Genomic DNA, 17,534 nt, shown 5'->3' with positions numbered 1-17,534 from the left:
GCCCATGGCTCTCTAATTAGAGTGAAAGCACTACTACGCCATGTCTCGAAAGGTAATTCATCGCGTCGCAAGATCCTTGAGCAGCCGGAGCGCAAGTGTGGAAGTTGTGACGCCAAGCCACGTGATTTTCTCTTTGGTCATCATAACCTTTCCCGTAATTCCCACTGAAGATGAATCGAAAGTGAGTGAAATTCTTTTGAATTAAAAATGTACGCGCGCCGTGCAGCATAAGTTACATTTCAGGAGCGTAGATGTTCCTAAATTTCTCTGCACAACCCCACATTTTACAGAGTGCCTAAACGTTTTCCGAAAAAGAAAACAAAAATACAAAATAAAAACGAAGACTACCTAACGTGTCCACATGTCTTTACACTGCATGTACATGCATGCGATCATGTCCCCGCGCCCTATTTCGTTCTGAGATGGGTACAAGCCGAGCACATTTGGTGCGACGCAGAACTTTAAACGTGTTCATATGCCACGCTCTCACCCTTCCCCTAAGCCGTCTCAAAAGATACAAAACCAGCCTTAGTCACGGCAAGAGTACGTAAAATTGAGCGAAGAAAACGTATTACAATAAAAAAATTCACGGGTTTTCACGCCGGTCACGCAAAAAACCCCGACTATACCACTTGGCTAAGCTGAGACCGAGCAGCTGTGGTTCTGTTAGCATTTTCTCAAAAAAAAAAAAAAAATAGGATAGTTCCAAGCGAACTACTAGATGGCGCTGGGTGCATGCAGGAAGTGATGGGGTTGTATATTCCGGAGAACGGAACCTCGCTGTGCCCACAGAGATGGCAACTAGCGCAGCTTTATTAAGAGCTGACGTTTAGACAATTCTTAGCATCTTAAGAAATTCCTAGGACGACGTGTTGAAATCGACTATGGCGATGGAGTGCAATGTGTCGGCTGTCATTTGCGAAGAAGCTTCTGTGAGATTCCTTGCCTCCGTAATTAATTGCGCCCGTAAGTTCATTGTCATGAAAATGGGTCCTCGATCATGCAAAGATACCAAGGTATCACGCAAGCCGACGCTGCTTCTAACCATTGACAGCCGATCCAGACGTAGCATATTATCCTGCTCGTAGTACAGGTCCCTAGTAAGTCTTAGATTACTTCAAGCAGGGCTTCGACGAGGCGGTTTGTCGCAGGATGCATGAGGGATAGAACGATGCGAACTGCACCCGGCACTCATGGCTGCACCCCGCTCTATATAAAATCACCGCGATAACAAACCACAAACATCTCCCGCTATAGGCAAAGAACAACTTAGTCCCATTTGCAGCTATACCGGCGTCGCTGGCAGATTCAAGAGAGTTCCCCGAGGGACGTCGCCACACGTGTCAAGCTCGCTAGTACCTCAGCACGTAAGGGCACGATGGAGGAGCAGCACCGTTGTCACAAACGACTTTTCAGCCAATGCAAAAAAATGGGCAGCCCGTAACACGCCTGGCACTGTTAACGAGTTGACACAACAACCTCCACGACATCGGGCCCTGTTATTTTTTTTCGGATGACGCGCCAGGGAGAAAACCGACACACAGCGCCGCGAAAACGGTCAATTTTTCTTGGTCAGTCAGCTAGAGACGTCGCCCACAGCTAAACGCTTCCAGGTTCCCTTTTGCGTAGGCATTGCGCACAGTGGGACAATCATTCACACCCAAGCAAGAGAGTGTGCACAACTAAGTGCAGAGGTTAAAATTATGCCCTACTCACCGACGTTTTCCATGCTCTGAGTGAGCAGCGCCTCGAACGTGTGCAGACTATAGCTCTCTGCGTCCATGCCCCTGGCCAGCGCATTCCTCAGGTGCGTCTCGTACTCCATGAGAAGCTTGCTGGTGGGAGACTCCTCGTGCGACGCCTGGCGCCGAGGCGTCGCCAGCCCCGACGCCCTGTCCGACCTGTCCCCCCGGTCAGCGCCCCCTCCGCCCTCGTCCGAGCTCGTCTCGTTGCTCGAGCTGGGCGGCGTGGTCGCGTAGCAGAGGTTGTCGTACAGGAAGTGGTCCGACGGCGGCGACCCGTCGGCCAGGTCCAGGCCCACGCTCCGCTCCAGGCTCCGCCGGCCCCCGGACTCGGAGCGGTGCTCGCGGTCGCGGAGACGCGGCGCGGGGGCGTGCTGCTGCGCACCCGACGAGGGCCGCCGGTGCTGCTGCTGCTGCGAGACGGAGAGGAGGCACGGACGACGCTGAACGCGGGCTAGGTATAGGTTGTACTCAATGGCGAGGCACGCATGCAGGCAACCATGTGCGTGCGCCGTTGTTGGTTACGTCGGGCTCCGCGAGATGGCGTAACTTGTCCGTGCTAAGCACATGATTTGTGTTGGGCATTCCAAACTCTACCCCACCGAACGCAAACTAATGCCTCGACTCCATTGTGAGTGCGATTAATAACATCTCTGTTGACATCACCGTTGAAAATCGGGTTGAAACGGAGCAGACGACGCACACTGGTGTTCTTTTCTCTGGCGTGCGGGCGCAGTGGCACAAGCCGCGCCATATCCGTAGCTGTTTCCAGTGTTGCCAAGCGAAGAAATCGACAACTAACTTTTCAGTGAATACTATCTACACGTGTAGTAATAGTACGGAACCTAGTCGCTTTGCCTTGATCATTGGTACAGAAGGCACGGGTGCTTTTGTTCTGAATGTGGAGCTTGGTTCTTTTGGCGAGAAAGCATCTCTAAGCGCATCGAGGACACGGCCAGCGAGTGTGCTATTTGGCAAGTTTTTATGAACCTCCTGGTAAAGTTATCCCTATGGCCTGACCGGTAATTCGAGATAGAATAAGTATATAATCAGCAAAACTTGCAAGTGCGACCAGCTATGCTCATGGTACCTAACGTAAAAATTGAGTTGTCGGTGGTTCAATGGTTCATATTTACCACCCCCCCCCCCCCGGTTTGTGTGTTCTGGTTCTTTTTTATCACCGCTGTGTTATCTTTACCCCTCCTGTCTCTCACAATCCCTGAGAGTAACACAAGGGCTTAACAACCTAAAAGGCTTTCTTTATTTCTACTCTGGAAATTCTACTCCTGTGAAATGTTTTGTATTGCCAAATTATAGGTGTGCTCGGTACTGTGACGTTCGCGTGATTTAATTCTGTGGTTAGCCACCCACCTCCCCCATCCCACCAAAATAGAGGACGGGAACATAAAAGAAACAAAAACAAAAAACAGCGAAAAGCAACAAAAAAAACAAGAAAGAAATTTAACATTAACAACAGAATATACTTTGGAATCTTATGACGTGCACATGCTTCCATATACTATGTTCATTTTTTTTTTTTGAGACATTGTAACTATGCTGATTGTTGTGGGGACAGCCGACATGGAAGAAAGAGTAATATTGGTGTGCAGCTGGCTACAGAAAAAAAATCGGTAGTCGTTATTGAATGATGCGCAAAGATTGTAGCCTCGGTCGTTCCCTTTCCCTCACTACGTACGCCAGTGGTTTGGCACGTAGATATATAGGGTGATAAAAGTAGAGTCGACAAGTTTTATTAAAATTACGCCCTTAGACGTACGTGCAAACCACCTCTACAGTGAGTTTATGCGGACATGGGGACACACAATTAGGTGGTAATTGTTGATATCGGTGGCTTAATTAACTAAAATGAATTAATTAACTTTAAGTGGCTGCAAAAATATTTGTATTAAAAAGTTAGATGCAGGCGCGTTTCTACGCAGTTTCATTTGGCGGAATCCTTCTAGCGCATCCGTACTCCGACATATTGAACTGAAAAATTTAATTCCCGTTTCCATGAATACACAGGGAGGGCAGTGAGGACCGGCGCAAATTTCCTCCCTTTTGCGACGTGCCTGCTGTGTACGGTGTTTAGTTCGACCACGGGCTGGAGCAATAGGCGAAAGTGATAACTGGCACCATTTCAGTCTTGGCTGGCGTTATCGCAATCTGCAGTACTCGAAACCGCTATCGAAACACAGAACAAAGGCGTGGAGCTTTGCGCCGGTCTTCACTGTCATGCGTAATCATGCGAACGGCAATTAAACTTCGTGGTTCGGTTTCTCGGAGTACGAATGCGCTAGAAGAATTCTGCCAAATGAAAGTGCGTAGAAACACGACTGCGTCTAACTTTGTTATACAAACATGCCTGCTTTCTGCATCCACAAAAAAGTAATTAATCAATTTCTCATTTTTAAACATCCTGTCGACTTAATTTTGATCACCTTGTACATCGGCTCTTAGTCAACCTGCAGCCAGCAAGTGAACAAGCGACATGCGAGAGTTCAACATCTTGAATCAAAGATTTGAGGTGGACAGTTGCGCTGCTTCATGAATAAACATTTGTAATCTTTGTAATCATCTTGTTTATTGCTACTACATAATACTGCGGTATGTGTAGTGTTGAGGTAATGCAGTGTTTAATGCATGTATGTCTAATGTGACAATATTAATATATAATCTTCGTGCATTGTGTATAACGTTCTTGTTATTGCTGCCTGTTTCTGTGCTGCACGGTGCCCCTAACGGACACCGGGCCAACAGTACGCCTAAAAAGCAAAAAAAAACTGCAGAATAATTTTGGGGGGGGAATGTATAGCTGACACAGCTCCATAAAACTAGTTTACACAACACGCTACCACACGTAAACAAAATGCATTCCAGCAACTAGCTTTTACTTCAGGAAAACAGGGTAAAATAAACCGTCGATGACGAACGACGCACGACGCAACGCTATAAAAGTTGCTCTGTATTGAAAGGCCACGCAGCTTTGATCACCTGGCGTTCCCTATTCGGCGCGGAAATTTCGAACAGATGGGTGTTTCGCGTTTACCCTCGATTAGCGGCCCAGCCACCGCGGCCGGAAATTAAAAATGCCGATCTCGCGCCTTATGGCGGATCGATTTGGCAATTACGCCACCGCGCCGTGGGTACCTTCGCTAAATTTGCGACGCCTTCACCCACCCGAAGAGGATAAAAAGGCCTTATTCGCTCTAGTCCGCGAGGAAAATTAAATGAATCAAACTGGATTTTAATTTGTTACTGCCTAGGGAGCTACACTCACGAGGAAAGCTGTACGAGTTAGACTAAGAGACACGGGAAGTGCAGTTAGAGTATTCATCGTGCACGCCGTGACCTCATCTCTCGAAGTTACTTCAATGACGTTATGGTCGAGTTCTGCGCTGTACTGCTTTGTGCGTTCGTCTTTTGGGTTGCCCCATCAATGTGTCCGATTTATCGAGCACGTCGTCGACGAGCCGCTTTGGCACGATGGCATTTTTGTGTCGAATATTCTTCCTCCGCGAAATACCCTTGGTGGTATAGTGTTTAGACGACAGCCGCACAGACGTTTACCGGAGGAGTCCTCCATGTTACACCGATGCTGACGATTGACTTTCGCCGACCCCACCTGTCCGGCATCAAATTATTACGTATTAACACAGCGTGACGTCATGCCAAAACAAGACGTAACGGCATACTCGGCAGTGACGCCGCTTGTACCGGCCTGTTAGGGACTTGTACGGATAAAATCTGTTCAGCATCCTGCAGCAGTTGTCGGTACAACCTTGGGTACACCAATAAATGACGATGTTTCTTGCGTGATCGGCGGATGGCTCTGCACGTGGTCTAGGCGTGGCCTTGAAGCTTCAACAAAGCGTGCTGCTGGACTAGTTGGTACATGCTGAATTGGAGGTTTAGGGCAAAAAAGACGAGGACGGTGGCAGACGAGACTGGCGCTACTAACAATTGAGTTTATTTCGACAAGTATAAGTGTATACATGACAGTCATGCACTGAAGATAAAAAAAGGGAAAAAAAAGATACACCGCGAGCATCTGGCACAGCGTGAACATCAGAAAAAGTTTGTAGAAATGCACTTTCCTTATCATAGAAGGCAAGCGACGGTACACGAACCCGCATGGGCCCCTTACTTTATTTGAAAAATGCCTCGGCAACCTCACGTGCAGTCACATCTCAGCTTCTTTCGATTGTTCTTATTTTGTCCAGGTCGGGTTTACAATCACCAATTGTGCTTTCTTTGAAAGTGCATTTCTTCCAACTTTTTTCTGATGCTCGCGCTGTGCCAGATGCCCGTGGTTTTTCTTTTTTTCTTCCTTTCTTCTTTCCTCAGAGCATGCCTGTCATATTTACGCTTGTAATTTTCGAAATAAACTGAGTTGTTAGTAGCGCCTGTCTCGTCTGCCACCGTCCTCGTCTTTTTTGCGCTAAGCCTCCCATTCAGCTTTCAAGCTTGCCCGAGTTCCGTTACTCCAGCGCCACGCCCTTTCCGTCTCTCCCCTTTCCGGTGAGCATTGTGGAGCCGCCACCACACACTTTCTTGTCAATCTTGTTCCAGATACGCGCGCAATCCGCCCACGAACACATGCAGACGACGCGTACGTGGGCTCGAATTCAACAGCTTCGCTGTAAAAGTGTTAACGAAGGCGCCTCTGTGACGAAACTGACTGCTAGCGAAAAAAAACTGGACGCGCTTCACAGCGTCTCATCGATTGCTCAACTAGTTAAAACTTTACTAGCTCATAGGCAAGTGGCAGCCAAGATTTTTGTTTCACTTTGTTGAACCATAACTGTGACACTGATCTACACCTCTTACAGCCGTTGGACCCCTTCGTTTTTCGAAGCTTCGTTTGGAGTCGGGATTTCTCACCGAAGTGACATCCTGTCACTTTGCCTGAGAGAAACCAAGCAACAGAAGGAAGTCCTCCCAAACACATGATGTGCTTGGGACCCGTAGCTGAAGAACCGCAACGAGAATGCGTAGACGAGCCAGTAGCAAAATATGTAAGTTGTGCTCCGTACCCTTCTAATATCGACCAGAAAAACATAGCCCTTGCACCAACTCTAGCAACGTTACGAATACCAGGAAAACCGCGCTGTTTCGCACCTGAGAGGCTGCGCTGAAAAAAAGAAAATTAAAATAGGAATAAGCCTATTGGCGAAATGATTGGAGGGGAATCGATTGATTGATTGTAGGGTTTAACGCGCCGACTCGACGCAGGCGATGAGGCCCGCCGTAGTGGAGGGCTCCGTATTAATTTTGACCACCTGGGGATCTTTAAATCTCGCACACACGGGCGTTTTTGCTTTTCGCTACCGTCAGAAAAACGGCCGCCGCGGCCGGGAATCGAACCCGCGTCCTCATGCTCAGCATCACAATGCCTTAGCCACTGAGCCACCGCGGCGAGTGATTGGAGAGGAATTGTGTGCGTTCTTAAGCGCAATGCGAGCACAAATGTAAGCTGTATATACAACACCCAGGATAGAGGTTTAGAGTGCAAATGCAAATATACCGAAGTGCAAATAGGGAGGCGTGAACAAGCAGCGAAGTAAGAAAACGTAGTACAGAAACGCTCATGTGACGGACTGCATCGGCACTGTTGGCTCCTTCTCCTTATTTATATATGCAGCCGCAGCAATGAATAAATATCTAGAATATCGTTAGGGTGTGATCGAAGTTCACACACAAGTGGATGACAGGACTCGCGAAACCTGGCGCTTTGGCATGGTATACTGGTGTCGTGGTAGTGCTTGTGTTCCCCTAAAAAATCAAGGCAAAGCGGCTGATGAAACGCTGAGCTAAGCGCCGTCAGCGTCGTCGTTGCTAGCAAGATGAACCGTGTAAGACCTCTACTTGTACCGCAAAGACGTTGCCAGATGTCGCGCCCACCTCAGCCTACGACACTACCGCAAAGTCACGGCCATCACTCCATCATGCAGTTATACGGCGTTTGATAACCCCCCTTGCAAACCAGACTGTTTCCCCCCCGCATCCCTAACCGCGCCATGAAGACAAAATGTAAGTTCGGTTCATTTAAGCACCGTTTTGTCCCCGCAATGATTTTGTCACAAACTCGCGTCAACAGAGCTAGATATCAAGGAGAAAAAACTAAGTTACAACTCACAAGCCGGGTATTTATGACGTCACAAGAATTTAGCTGTACATAAATTTATCCGCCTCCGCTGACCAAAGCCACCGCTACGAAACATGACCGGGTAATTGTAGTAGGGAGTCTAGTTCCGTTTCATCGTGACCCTTGAAGCTAGTGTTCAGTTAACAGAATAACGATTGTATTTTTAGTGTTCCTTTTATTGCGTCACTTGTGAAGTCGTCTACCACTAAATTTAAAAGCTGTTCTATGCGAGTGTTCACTTTTTTCATCGGCAACAAGGCAACTCTCGTCAGCTTTACGGAAGCTGAATTCTCGGCGGCTGTTCTCTGAGGAGAAAGTCCTAGGCCACTCTACTTCCCCGTCACCTACGAACAAGGCGAAAAAAGAGCTCCTGTGCTTCCTAAAAACAACAAAATTTCAGAGAAGACTGTAGCACAAAAGATTACTCTCTATGAAATCAGTGAACTCTATCGTCCATAGTGTCGTAACAGAGGGCACACCTCTACACGCTCAGTCCTTACCTTCCCGTTTTGCTGTTTTCGTCTTTTTTTCACATTGTTTCCCTTCCCAAAGTGTAGGATAGCAAACTAAGCCACAGCCGGGTTGACATTCCTGCCTTTCTTTTACCTTTATTTCTTTGTTTTCATCAATATTCCTGCGGTTTTTTGTGTTAAAAACATTTTTTCGGTGCTGGAATACAGCCGAGTGGGTTACCAAAGGCTAGTTTCCAATCTCTTTTGCAACAATTGGCTATATTTTCTAAACCCAATAGAAGATAATATTTTTTCTATAACAAGAATCGCGAAGAAAATGTTAACGGAACAGATGTACCTTTTTACCCTCACTGTAATCAGCTTTATTCTTCGGTGAGGATTCCCGTTTACTTCTAGTTGCCAGTCCACCTATTTCCCACTTTCTGCTTTGTGCGAGTTTTATATTTCTATAGCTGCTTTTTTTATATCAATGTATATATATATAGAGTGCTGACATTACCGTTCCTATTATGCAAACAAATATCAATTAATTCCGTCCTTCCGCCTCTGCGTGCTACATCACTGCTGTTGCCTTATGCAGGGCGTAAGTGGTGCTGGAGCTTCATAGCGCATCTTTTTTAAAGCGAAGCTTTCTACGCCTTACTGATGGCGTTCGATGCGGCGCAAAACGCATTGCACGAAAGCCGAATTACGTAATGGTTTCCCAAATCGATGATGACCATGATAAGCGGAGGAACACCAAGCGCATAAAACAAACACCCCTCGTGGTGAGAACCGAACCTCGATCCCTCGTGTTATGTAGCTGACGTCTATGCGATTGCGTCATTCAGACACGGTCGAAGCAGTTTGCATTTTTCACTTTGACTTTGACTCATATTGCATGGAAGAAAGCTTCGCGTTTTAGCCACCTTTCTCTTGAGAAAGGGGCTTTGATTTTTTTCCGTCCTCCTTCGTGATGTTTTTGGAGAGAGAAATAAATTTTGGACTTTGACTTAGACATCATGTTGCACAAAAAAAAAAAGCTTCGCGTTTTAGCCACGTTTCCCTTGAGAAAGGGGCTTTGATATTTTCCGTCCTTGTTTGTGATGTTTTTCTACTGTAGAGAGAAAAATAAATTTTGGACTTTGACTTTAACTCATTTTGCATGGAACAAAGCTTCGCGTTTTAACCACCTTTCTCTGGAGAAAGAGGCTTTGATTTTTTTTTTCAAGCCCCTTCGGGATGTATTTCTACTGTGAGGGAGAAATAAATTTTGGACTTTGACTTAGACTCATGTAGCATAAAATAAAGCTTCGCGTTTCAACCGTCTTTCTCTGGAGAAAGGGGCTGTGATTTTTTTCCATCCCCCTTCGTGATGTTTTTGTATTGTAGAGAGAGACATAATTTTTTTACTTTGACTTAGACATCATGTTGCATAAAAGAAAGCTTCGCATAAAAGAAACCTTCTTTCTCTTGCGAAAGGGGCTTTGTTTTTTTACCGTCCGCTTTCGTGAGGTATTTGTGCTGCAGAGAGAAATAAATATCTTGCTGTCTATGTGTAATTATGTCAAACTACGCAACGTTGCATTTCGTCTTTTAAAGCAAAACACTTCCGACCCCCTGCTGGTGACGCGCACCTGGTGCAGGTGCTGCTGCGGCGGCGGCTGCTGCTGGTCCGGGGAGGAGGAGGAGGACGGGGGCAGGGGGTCCAGCATGCGCTTGAGCGTGTTGGAGTCGAGGCTGAGGGCGGCCAGGTCTCCGCGCGCGCCGCCCGAGGCCTCCTCGAATACGTTGTCCGAGCTCTTGGAGCGGCTGGACGCCTGCAGCTGCGGGCTGGACGGGCTGTAGTCAACGCTCTTGGCCTGCTCCTTGCGCGACGCGTACTGGTCCCGCAGACGGCTGGACTCGCCGCCGCCACCGCCGCCATTCCGGCCGCCGCTCCGCGAACCCGCTACGGGGAGGAAGAAGAGGCAATGCGCGCATGCGTGAGCTGCTGGCTTTTGTCAAGTGGCGCGCATACAATGTCCTCCACCGGGCAAAAAAGAAAACACGCATATTAGTACACTTCCAACACAGAGGTTGAGGGGATCGTAACCAACACAAGAAGCAGGACATACAGGGTAATATAAACTAGGTCGACAGGTATTCTTTTTTAAATGCAGAGCATTTCTTTAACTCACGATGTCACCCGGCGTTGTCGGCGTGCCTCGGCGTCCGCAACAGCCGTTCCAGGTGCGCCCTCTCCCCCACTCCTCCTCTCCCGCTACCCTCCTCGCTCTCAACAACAGGTCCGCACCCCTCCCCCTACGCTATATAAAAAAATAATATATACCGGCGCCTGGTTTCGATCCCACGACCCTGCGGGCGCAATGCAAGGTACATGGTGCTCTACCCACTGCGCCACAAAGCCGACACAGAATGGAAGGCTACGAACGCGCCTTATATCCTTGACTCATTCAAACTACGTCAAGAAGCTGCTGATACAACGCATTCACTACCTGTGGGCGGAACGCGAGGTACATGGTGCTCTTCCCACTGCGCCACAAAACCGACACAGAATGAAAGGCTACGAACGCGCCTTATATCCTTGACTCATTCAAACTACGTCAAGAAGCTGCTGATACAACGCATTCACTACCACCAACTCCCCAAACACAAAACGTTAACGCAATACATCCACCCCCTATGCGACGCATTTACTCGAGTCCCCCGCGCGGGGAGATGGGCCCTTTTTTTTAAATTAGGCGCTTTGATTTACGGGAAGACCTCCTCTAGAGTGAAGTTATGTGCCTGGGGGGACACAGAATTTGGTGGTAATTATTTATGTCGGTGGCTTAATTAACTAAAATTGAATAATGAACTTTTTAGTGGCTGCAGTAAGCAGGCATGTTTGTATTAAAAAGTTGGACGCAGTCGTGTTTCTACGTAGTTTCATTTGGCAGAATTCTTCTAGCGCATCCGTACTCCGAGATATTGAACTGCGAAGTTTAATTGCCGTTTGCATGATTACGCATGCGAGACAGTGAATGCAGGCGCATGGCTCCTCCCTCTTGTTCTGTGTTTCGATAGCGGATCCAAGCACAGCAGATTGCGATAACGCCAGCCAAGACTGAATGGTGTCAGTTATCACTTTCGCCTATTGCTCCACCCCGTAGTCGAACTAAATACCGTACACTGAAGGCACGTGACAAAAGGGAGGGGCTTTGCGCCGGTCCTCACTGTCTCGCATGCGTAATCATGCGAACGGCAATTAAACTTCGCACTTTGATACCTCAAAGTACGGATGCGCTAAAAAAATTTTGCCAAATGTCAGACACGATTGCGTCTGACTTTTCAACACAAACATGCCTGCTTACTGCAGCCACTAGAAAGTTCAATATTCAATTTTAGTTAATTAAGCCACCGACATCAATAATTACCACCCAATCCTGTGCCTCCCAGCGCGAATACCCTCACTGTAGAGGTTGTCTCCCCGTAAATCCAAGTGCCTAATTTTAAAAAAGCCTGTCGACGTAACTTTGATCACCCTGTATATCTTTTGCAGTGTCTAGAGTGCCGTACGACAGCGGTCCCGTTCAGCGTTGCAGCCATGGCTAGAGCGCCGTGCAAGGTCATTTATATTTGTAAGGCATATTGGCAGGCATAATGGTATAGTGGTTGTGTCGCAGCATGGTGATTCCAAGGACCGAAGTTCGAGTGCGATGTGTGAGCGTTTTTTTTTTTTAGTTTTTGTTGTTTTGATATTTTTATTTAGGTTAAAGTTTATATTTTAGCGTTTTAAATGGTCGCTTCTGTTGGTTAGATAAAGTTACATTAGGTTATTTTAAGTTAAGTATTGTTAGACCAGGTAAGGAGAGGTAATTTTAACGTACGTTACGTTAAGTTGGTCAGGTCAAACTATGTTTGGTTAAGTTACCTGGGGGAAAGCTTAGCCTTTTTTAGATAGGTCAATCTAAAAACGACTGGGAGAGCGAAGTTCTGCCAGGTGTGGTGAAACGCAAGATAACGCGACAGGGCGTCACCTTAGTGGGGCGCTTATAGTGACTTCGGATGGCACTGTAGACACGGCTTATATTTTTCTACTCCGTTTAATGTCCCTTCAACTCTTATTTCCTTTAATTAGGTTTTTTAAGCAATATCAGCAACCATCGCCGTACCACCTGGCCATATTTTTGTTTTACCGTGTCTTTTCTGTTGCTAATCTATATCAGCCCTTAATAGTCAGAACAAATGTTACACTAAGGATACGATATGATGTTTTCCCGCTAACAATATATATAACTGTAAAGCCTGCGTTGCCTGAAGCTTGGTCTTTGTAAGATGAGGCCCACTACACCAGAACTAGGTAATCAAGCTGTCGTTGTAAGGAAAGCCCCTACAGGTGTGCTAACAATGCTTTGGCAAGAAAAAAAATCTACGTAACTGTAAAGCGTGCTTTGCCTCAAGTGTACCCGTTGTAAGAAGCCCACTAGGTTATAAGGTCCGGGCCTCTTGACGAGAGGTAAGCAAATACTTGTTTGACATATCTGTAAAGCGTGCTTCTCCTCAAGCGCACTTTTTTTAAAGGGAAACGCACTACACTAGAGCTAGGTTTATCAAGCCTCTGTAAGAGGAAGCCCCAGACTAGAGGTAAGCTGAAAATGTTTTGGCACCAACAACCTTACGCAACTGTAAAGCATGCTTCGCCTCAAGCGAACTCTTATTAAGGAGAAGCCCACTACACTGGAACTAGGCTAATCAAGTCTTTATAAGCTGAAGCTTCCGGACTAGAGGTAAGCTAAAAATAATCATGCATCCCTGCGTCGGACGACGACGAAGGTTGAACGCGAAGCTTTCTCGTGATGGATTCTTTGGTTGGCCAATGCCACACAGCAAGTATTAACTACTCTGAAGGTACGCCCCACTTTTCTAGAATATCTACAGCAATTCTCGGGTGCGCACTTCGTAGGCCTAACGTTTGGGTTTGCGGTGTACGGCGCAAATCGGCACCTGCTGCCTGGCGTTCGCTTCGACCATGTCGAATTGGAGCAATCGGCTAGATACCGGCTTCACAACGCGAGGGACTCAGGTTCGAATGCAGCCACGGGAACCGTTTTCTTCTTTGACTTCTCCCTCAATCATTCATCATCATCTTGAGAGAAAGTTGGCTTTTCTGCACGGATATTGGCGTACAACGGCATCAGTGACGACACTAAAGCTTCGCTTTAATTATGCTTTGTCCCCACAAAACGTACTTTACTGTAAAGCGTGCTCCACCACAAGCGTACCCTTTTTAAGGAGAAGCCACGTATACTAGAGCTAGGGCAATCAAGCTTAGTATGTAAGGGGAAGCCCATTCGACCAGAGGTAAGCTAGCAATTACCACGCACGCAGCTGTAAAGCGTGCTTCGCCTGAGGCGTACTTACTGTAAGGAGAAGCCCACTACGCTAGAGCTAGGCTAATCGAGCCCTTGTAAGTGGAAGCTCTCAGACGAGAAGTAAGCCAATAGTGTTTTGTCACTAGAAAACGTTCGTAACTGTAAAGCGTGCTTCAACTCACGCCTACTCTTTGAAAGAAGAAGTCCACAATACTAGAGCTAGGGTAATCAACCTTATACTCGGGAACAAGTCAGGTACGGAATAGCTCATGTACGGTATCACTCCGCCCAAGCGACGGAACCGGATGTCAACGGGCGCGCGCGTTTTGAAATGAGATTGGTATGAATTCGTAATGACGTCTGCTTTTTCTCACGTAGTTTCTTTGTCGTTGCTGCAGCAGTTTATAAGCATATTAAGCCAGAGCAATCACGGAAACGGCTCGTGCCATCTTCAAAACACTCACAGTAACGCACTACTCGCGCCGCGCAGAGTAACATCCGGCCGGGTGATGAGGCACAGCGGCAACTTCCGTTGCCGTTTTTAAGTTGTAACCGAGTATGTAAGGGGAAGTTCCGAAGACTACAGGTAAACTAACAATTTGCACGTGTGGAACTGTAAAGCGTGCTTCACCTCAAGCTTACTCCTCGTAAGGAGAAGCCCACTACACTAGAGATAGGCTAATCAAGGCGTTTTGAGAGGAAGCCCCCAGAGTAGATGTAAGCTTATAATTGGCACATACGCAACTGTAACGCATGCTTCGCCTCAATCGAGCTCTTTGTAACGAGAAGCTCAGTACACTAGAGGTAGGCTATACCAGCCTTTGTAAGGGGAAGCCCCCATACGATAGTCAAGCTAGTATTGCCTTGATATAAAAATTATTTACGTAGCTTTAAATCGTGCTTATCACAGCACACACTACACAATGAGCGCTTTCTGTCGTGCTAATCATTCTGCCGTGCCCGTTATAATTTGCCCTTTCTCCTAACAATATGCTGTAACCCCCTTCCCCCAGCCTCCCCTGTTTTCGGCTTTGGTTTCAAAAAAGACAAAAGCTAACTCAATGTTTTCTGACGACGTTTATATTGTTTCATCTGTTCACAATTCCCTAAATTAATTAGCCTAAACACTTCTCATCGGCTACCAAACCGAGACTACAATTTCCTATAAGGTGCGCCAGAAACGATGAGTTAAGCCTTCATCCTAAAAAAATGAGCCGTGATATTTTAGGCTCTCAAGGCAAACACGAAATAAAAAGGCACGTAGGGGTTTCTATTGCGTCCATCCCTCTAATCCTTTGATCTACGAGCTTATTCGCGGATCGGGGGGATTCTAAAGGATTGTCGATGCACGGCCTTATCGTTGCCGCCAGAGAAGACAGTGATGACGGCAAAATGATATCGTCAGTGGGTGAGAGATCTCTTTTCGTGGTGTAGTACATCCCAGTCAAGACATAAACCTTTTCTGTGTCCTCGCAACTACGATCCGACCCACAAAAGATGCGGGAAATACAAATTCGACACGCGTTGCGGCTTGCAGAGTGTTTTATTATACTTTTTAAGTGCGAATGCACTTTATAAGCGACCCCAAACCATCCACCGCCGGCGGCGGCGGCGGCGGCGGCGGCGTCGGCGGCGTCCGCAGTGCTCCTCTATATTTAAAAAAGAAACAGCATCCGGCGCCAGGTTTCGATCCGAGGACTTTGCGGCCGCAGCGCGACGCGGTACCGACTAAGCCACGGAAGCCACGCTGATATCAGTGTGAGTAACGCGCCTTATATCTTTAACGCATTCAAACTACGTCGTCAGCGGCGTGCGTTGGCGACTCAGCGGCGTTATAGCGGCTTGATAACTGCGTGGTGTACACGTGATACTACAAACCCGATGGAAGAGATGGAAGAGAAGGCGGCGAGGCGGTGGGCTGCGGGGGCCGAGCGCAAGCGCCGCAAGCGGGCCGACAACCGTGCATTCGCACTTTCACATTCTCCCCCTCGGGGAAATGCGGGGGGAATTTTTCTGCTCACTGTATTCGGGTGCGAACAAGAAGTAATGTTTCCAAACAAACTGCGCTAAAGGATATAGTAGTTATTTCTTAACATTCTTATTCGCCCTTGAAAACCGGCGCGCTCGTACAATGAAATCTTTCTGGACCCAAACGTACGTCTCAACGTGAAACAAGCGTGCTGCATCCTATGGCCAGGGGAATACCCAAGATACTCTCGTATATCCACCATGAAGCTTCAAAAAAAGATCCTATCATCAAAGGAGTCACACAAAAAAATCCCCTTCAGAACTTCCTGGAGTGTCGACGGTGCTGAGACCTCTCGGCCCGTAAGGTATGAATGCACTGCGGTCCTCCTCTTTACGTTGCATGCGCTTTAATGGATCATCGTACACATAACGTTTACAATTGCTTCGAAACCTCGCAGTTACTTCGAGGGCTGTGCAGAAGCAGTATTCACGCTAGCATAGCCGGATAAGATTGGCCGGAAGTTAATAAGCAAATACACACGTATAGGCTGGTCTTAGGTTGGCGTCGGCAAAACAACGTACTGGCAAAGTTCATGGCACCGAGCGTCCTTTCTTGCATGCAGATGTAGCCATAAGCATGTGTAACGATCTGTACCGAAAGAGCGAGTGTTTTTATCTTTCAGCCTTACTTTTTTTCGCGATCCTATGCCACGCCTTCGCTGTACGTTCTACCTACTTGAATTTGGCGGCGACGCCAGCTTACTCTCAGCACCCAATCTGTTTGTATGCGCCTCCACTATATTTTCTACTATTTTCTCATGAGTAGGAAAGCTCGGCATTTGCCTGAAATGCAGCAGTACTGCTACGAAGTAATGCAATACAACTTTATCGGAATCTTCGCCGTTGAAAAAAAAATCGTCCTAGACCAGGACGATCCTGGACCAGAATTTTGAACCTAGGCCGGAAGGATCGTGGACCACGACGAATTTTTCATCTGCGAAGTTTCCGATAAAGCTGTATAAAGTGTGAAGATGGGCTAGTTGGTTCATACTGAAGGCAAAAAACAGCGCAAAAAAACGACACGTAAGACACCGCCCGTGTTTGTCTTTTTCTCGTCTTACGTGTCGTTTTTTTTTTTTTGCGCTGTTTTTTGCCTTCAAAGCTGTATAGCTTTCCTTTGTAGCAGTACGGCTGCAATTCCGGTAAATGTCAAATCCTCCTACACAGAAACGTACTCCACTTTGGGGGTTTACCCTAAATTTGCTGGAGCACTCTATTATGACCTGCGAATGGGTCCTTTCAAATCCCCAAAGCTATGAACGTCTCGGCATATTCTATCTACCGTACAGTTCCGAGAGAACGCCCTCCCCCGAAACATCGCCCACCTCCCTTCAGGAGTGATGTATTCAATTTGCTAAAAGACCCAAAAGATCGACCACCCCCAAAAATCAATGGCTTGAGCGCCGATGAGTGAACAAAATAAACGCAAATCATCTAATTCATGTGTTGATGTGGTCACTAATTTGCCCTTTTCACACTTCACCCGAAAGTTCACCCATCTCGCATTTTTTCTTGGTATCTTCGCAGTTTTGGTTGGCGGTGCCACCACTTTTTTTTTTGTAGTTCTTCGCACCTGACCTAAACTATCGCCCACCCCGTATTTTTCCCTTGATATCTCTGTACTTTGGTTGGACGTCCTTTCGAAACTTTACGATACTTCGTACCAATCTGTCTTGCCACGTGCACCCGTCTGCTCTGACTCCCTTCCCACATACTCAGTCACAACTTAAGAACGGCAACGGAAGTTGCCGCTGTGCCCAATCACCGCGGCCGGATGTTACTCCGCGCGGCGCAAGTAGTGCGTTAC

The 17,534-nt window shown here is 47.2% G+C and overlaps 1 protein-coding gene across 10 annotated transcripts in view; it reads right to left on the bottom strand.

Annotated features, from left to right (window-relative positions):
- The window catches only part of Sif (guanine nucleotide exchange factor still life), a 309,147-nt gene that overhangs the window by 175,205 nt on the left and 116,408 nt on the right, over positions 1–17,534 (bottom strand). For 9 of the 10 annotated variants that reach the window (XM_077684357.1, XM_077684363.1, XM_077684364.1 and 6 more), the window contains exons 8-9: positions 9,980–10,293; positions 1,717–2,155 (exon numbers count right to left, since the gene is read on the bottom strand). In XM_077684357.1, coding sequence (XP_077540483.1) covers positions 1,717–2,155; positions 9,980–10,293 — 753 coding nt within the window. The remainder of the gene's footprint in view (positions 1–1,716; positions 2,156–9,979; positions 10,294–17,534) is intronic. The other variant, XM_077684360.1, reaches the window with a different exon arrangement.

The sequence above is a fragment of the Haemaphysalis longicornis genome, unplaced genomic scaffold (assembly GCF_048455015.1).
Source record: "Haemaphysalis longicornis isolate Haplotype H1 unplaced genomic scaffold, Haemaphysalis longicornis Haplotype H1 scaffold_9, whole genome shotgun sequence".
Classification (NCBI taxonomy): Eukaryota; Metazoa; Arthropoda; class Arachnida; order Ixodida; family Ixodidae; genus Haemaphysalis; species Haemaphysalis longicornis.
This window is presented reverse-complemented; position numbering and strand designations above follow the sequence as displayed.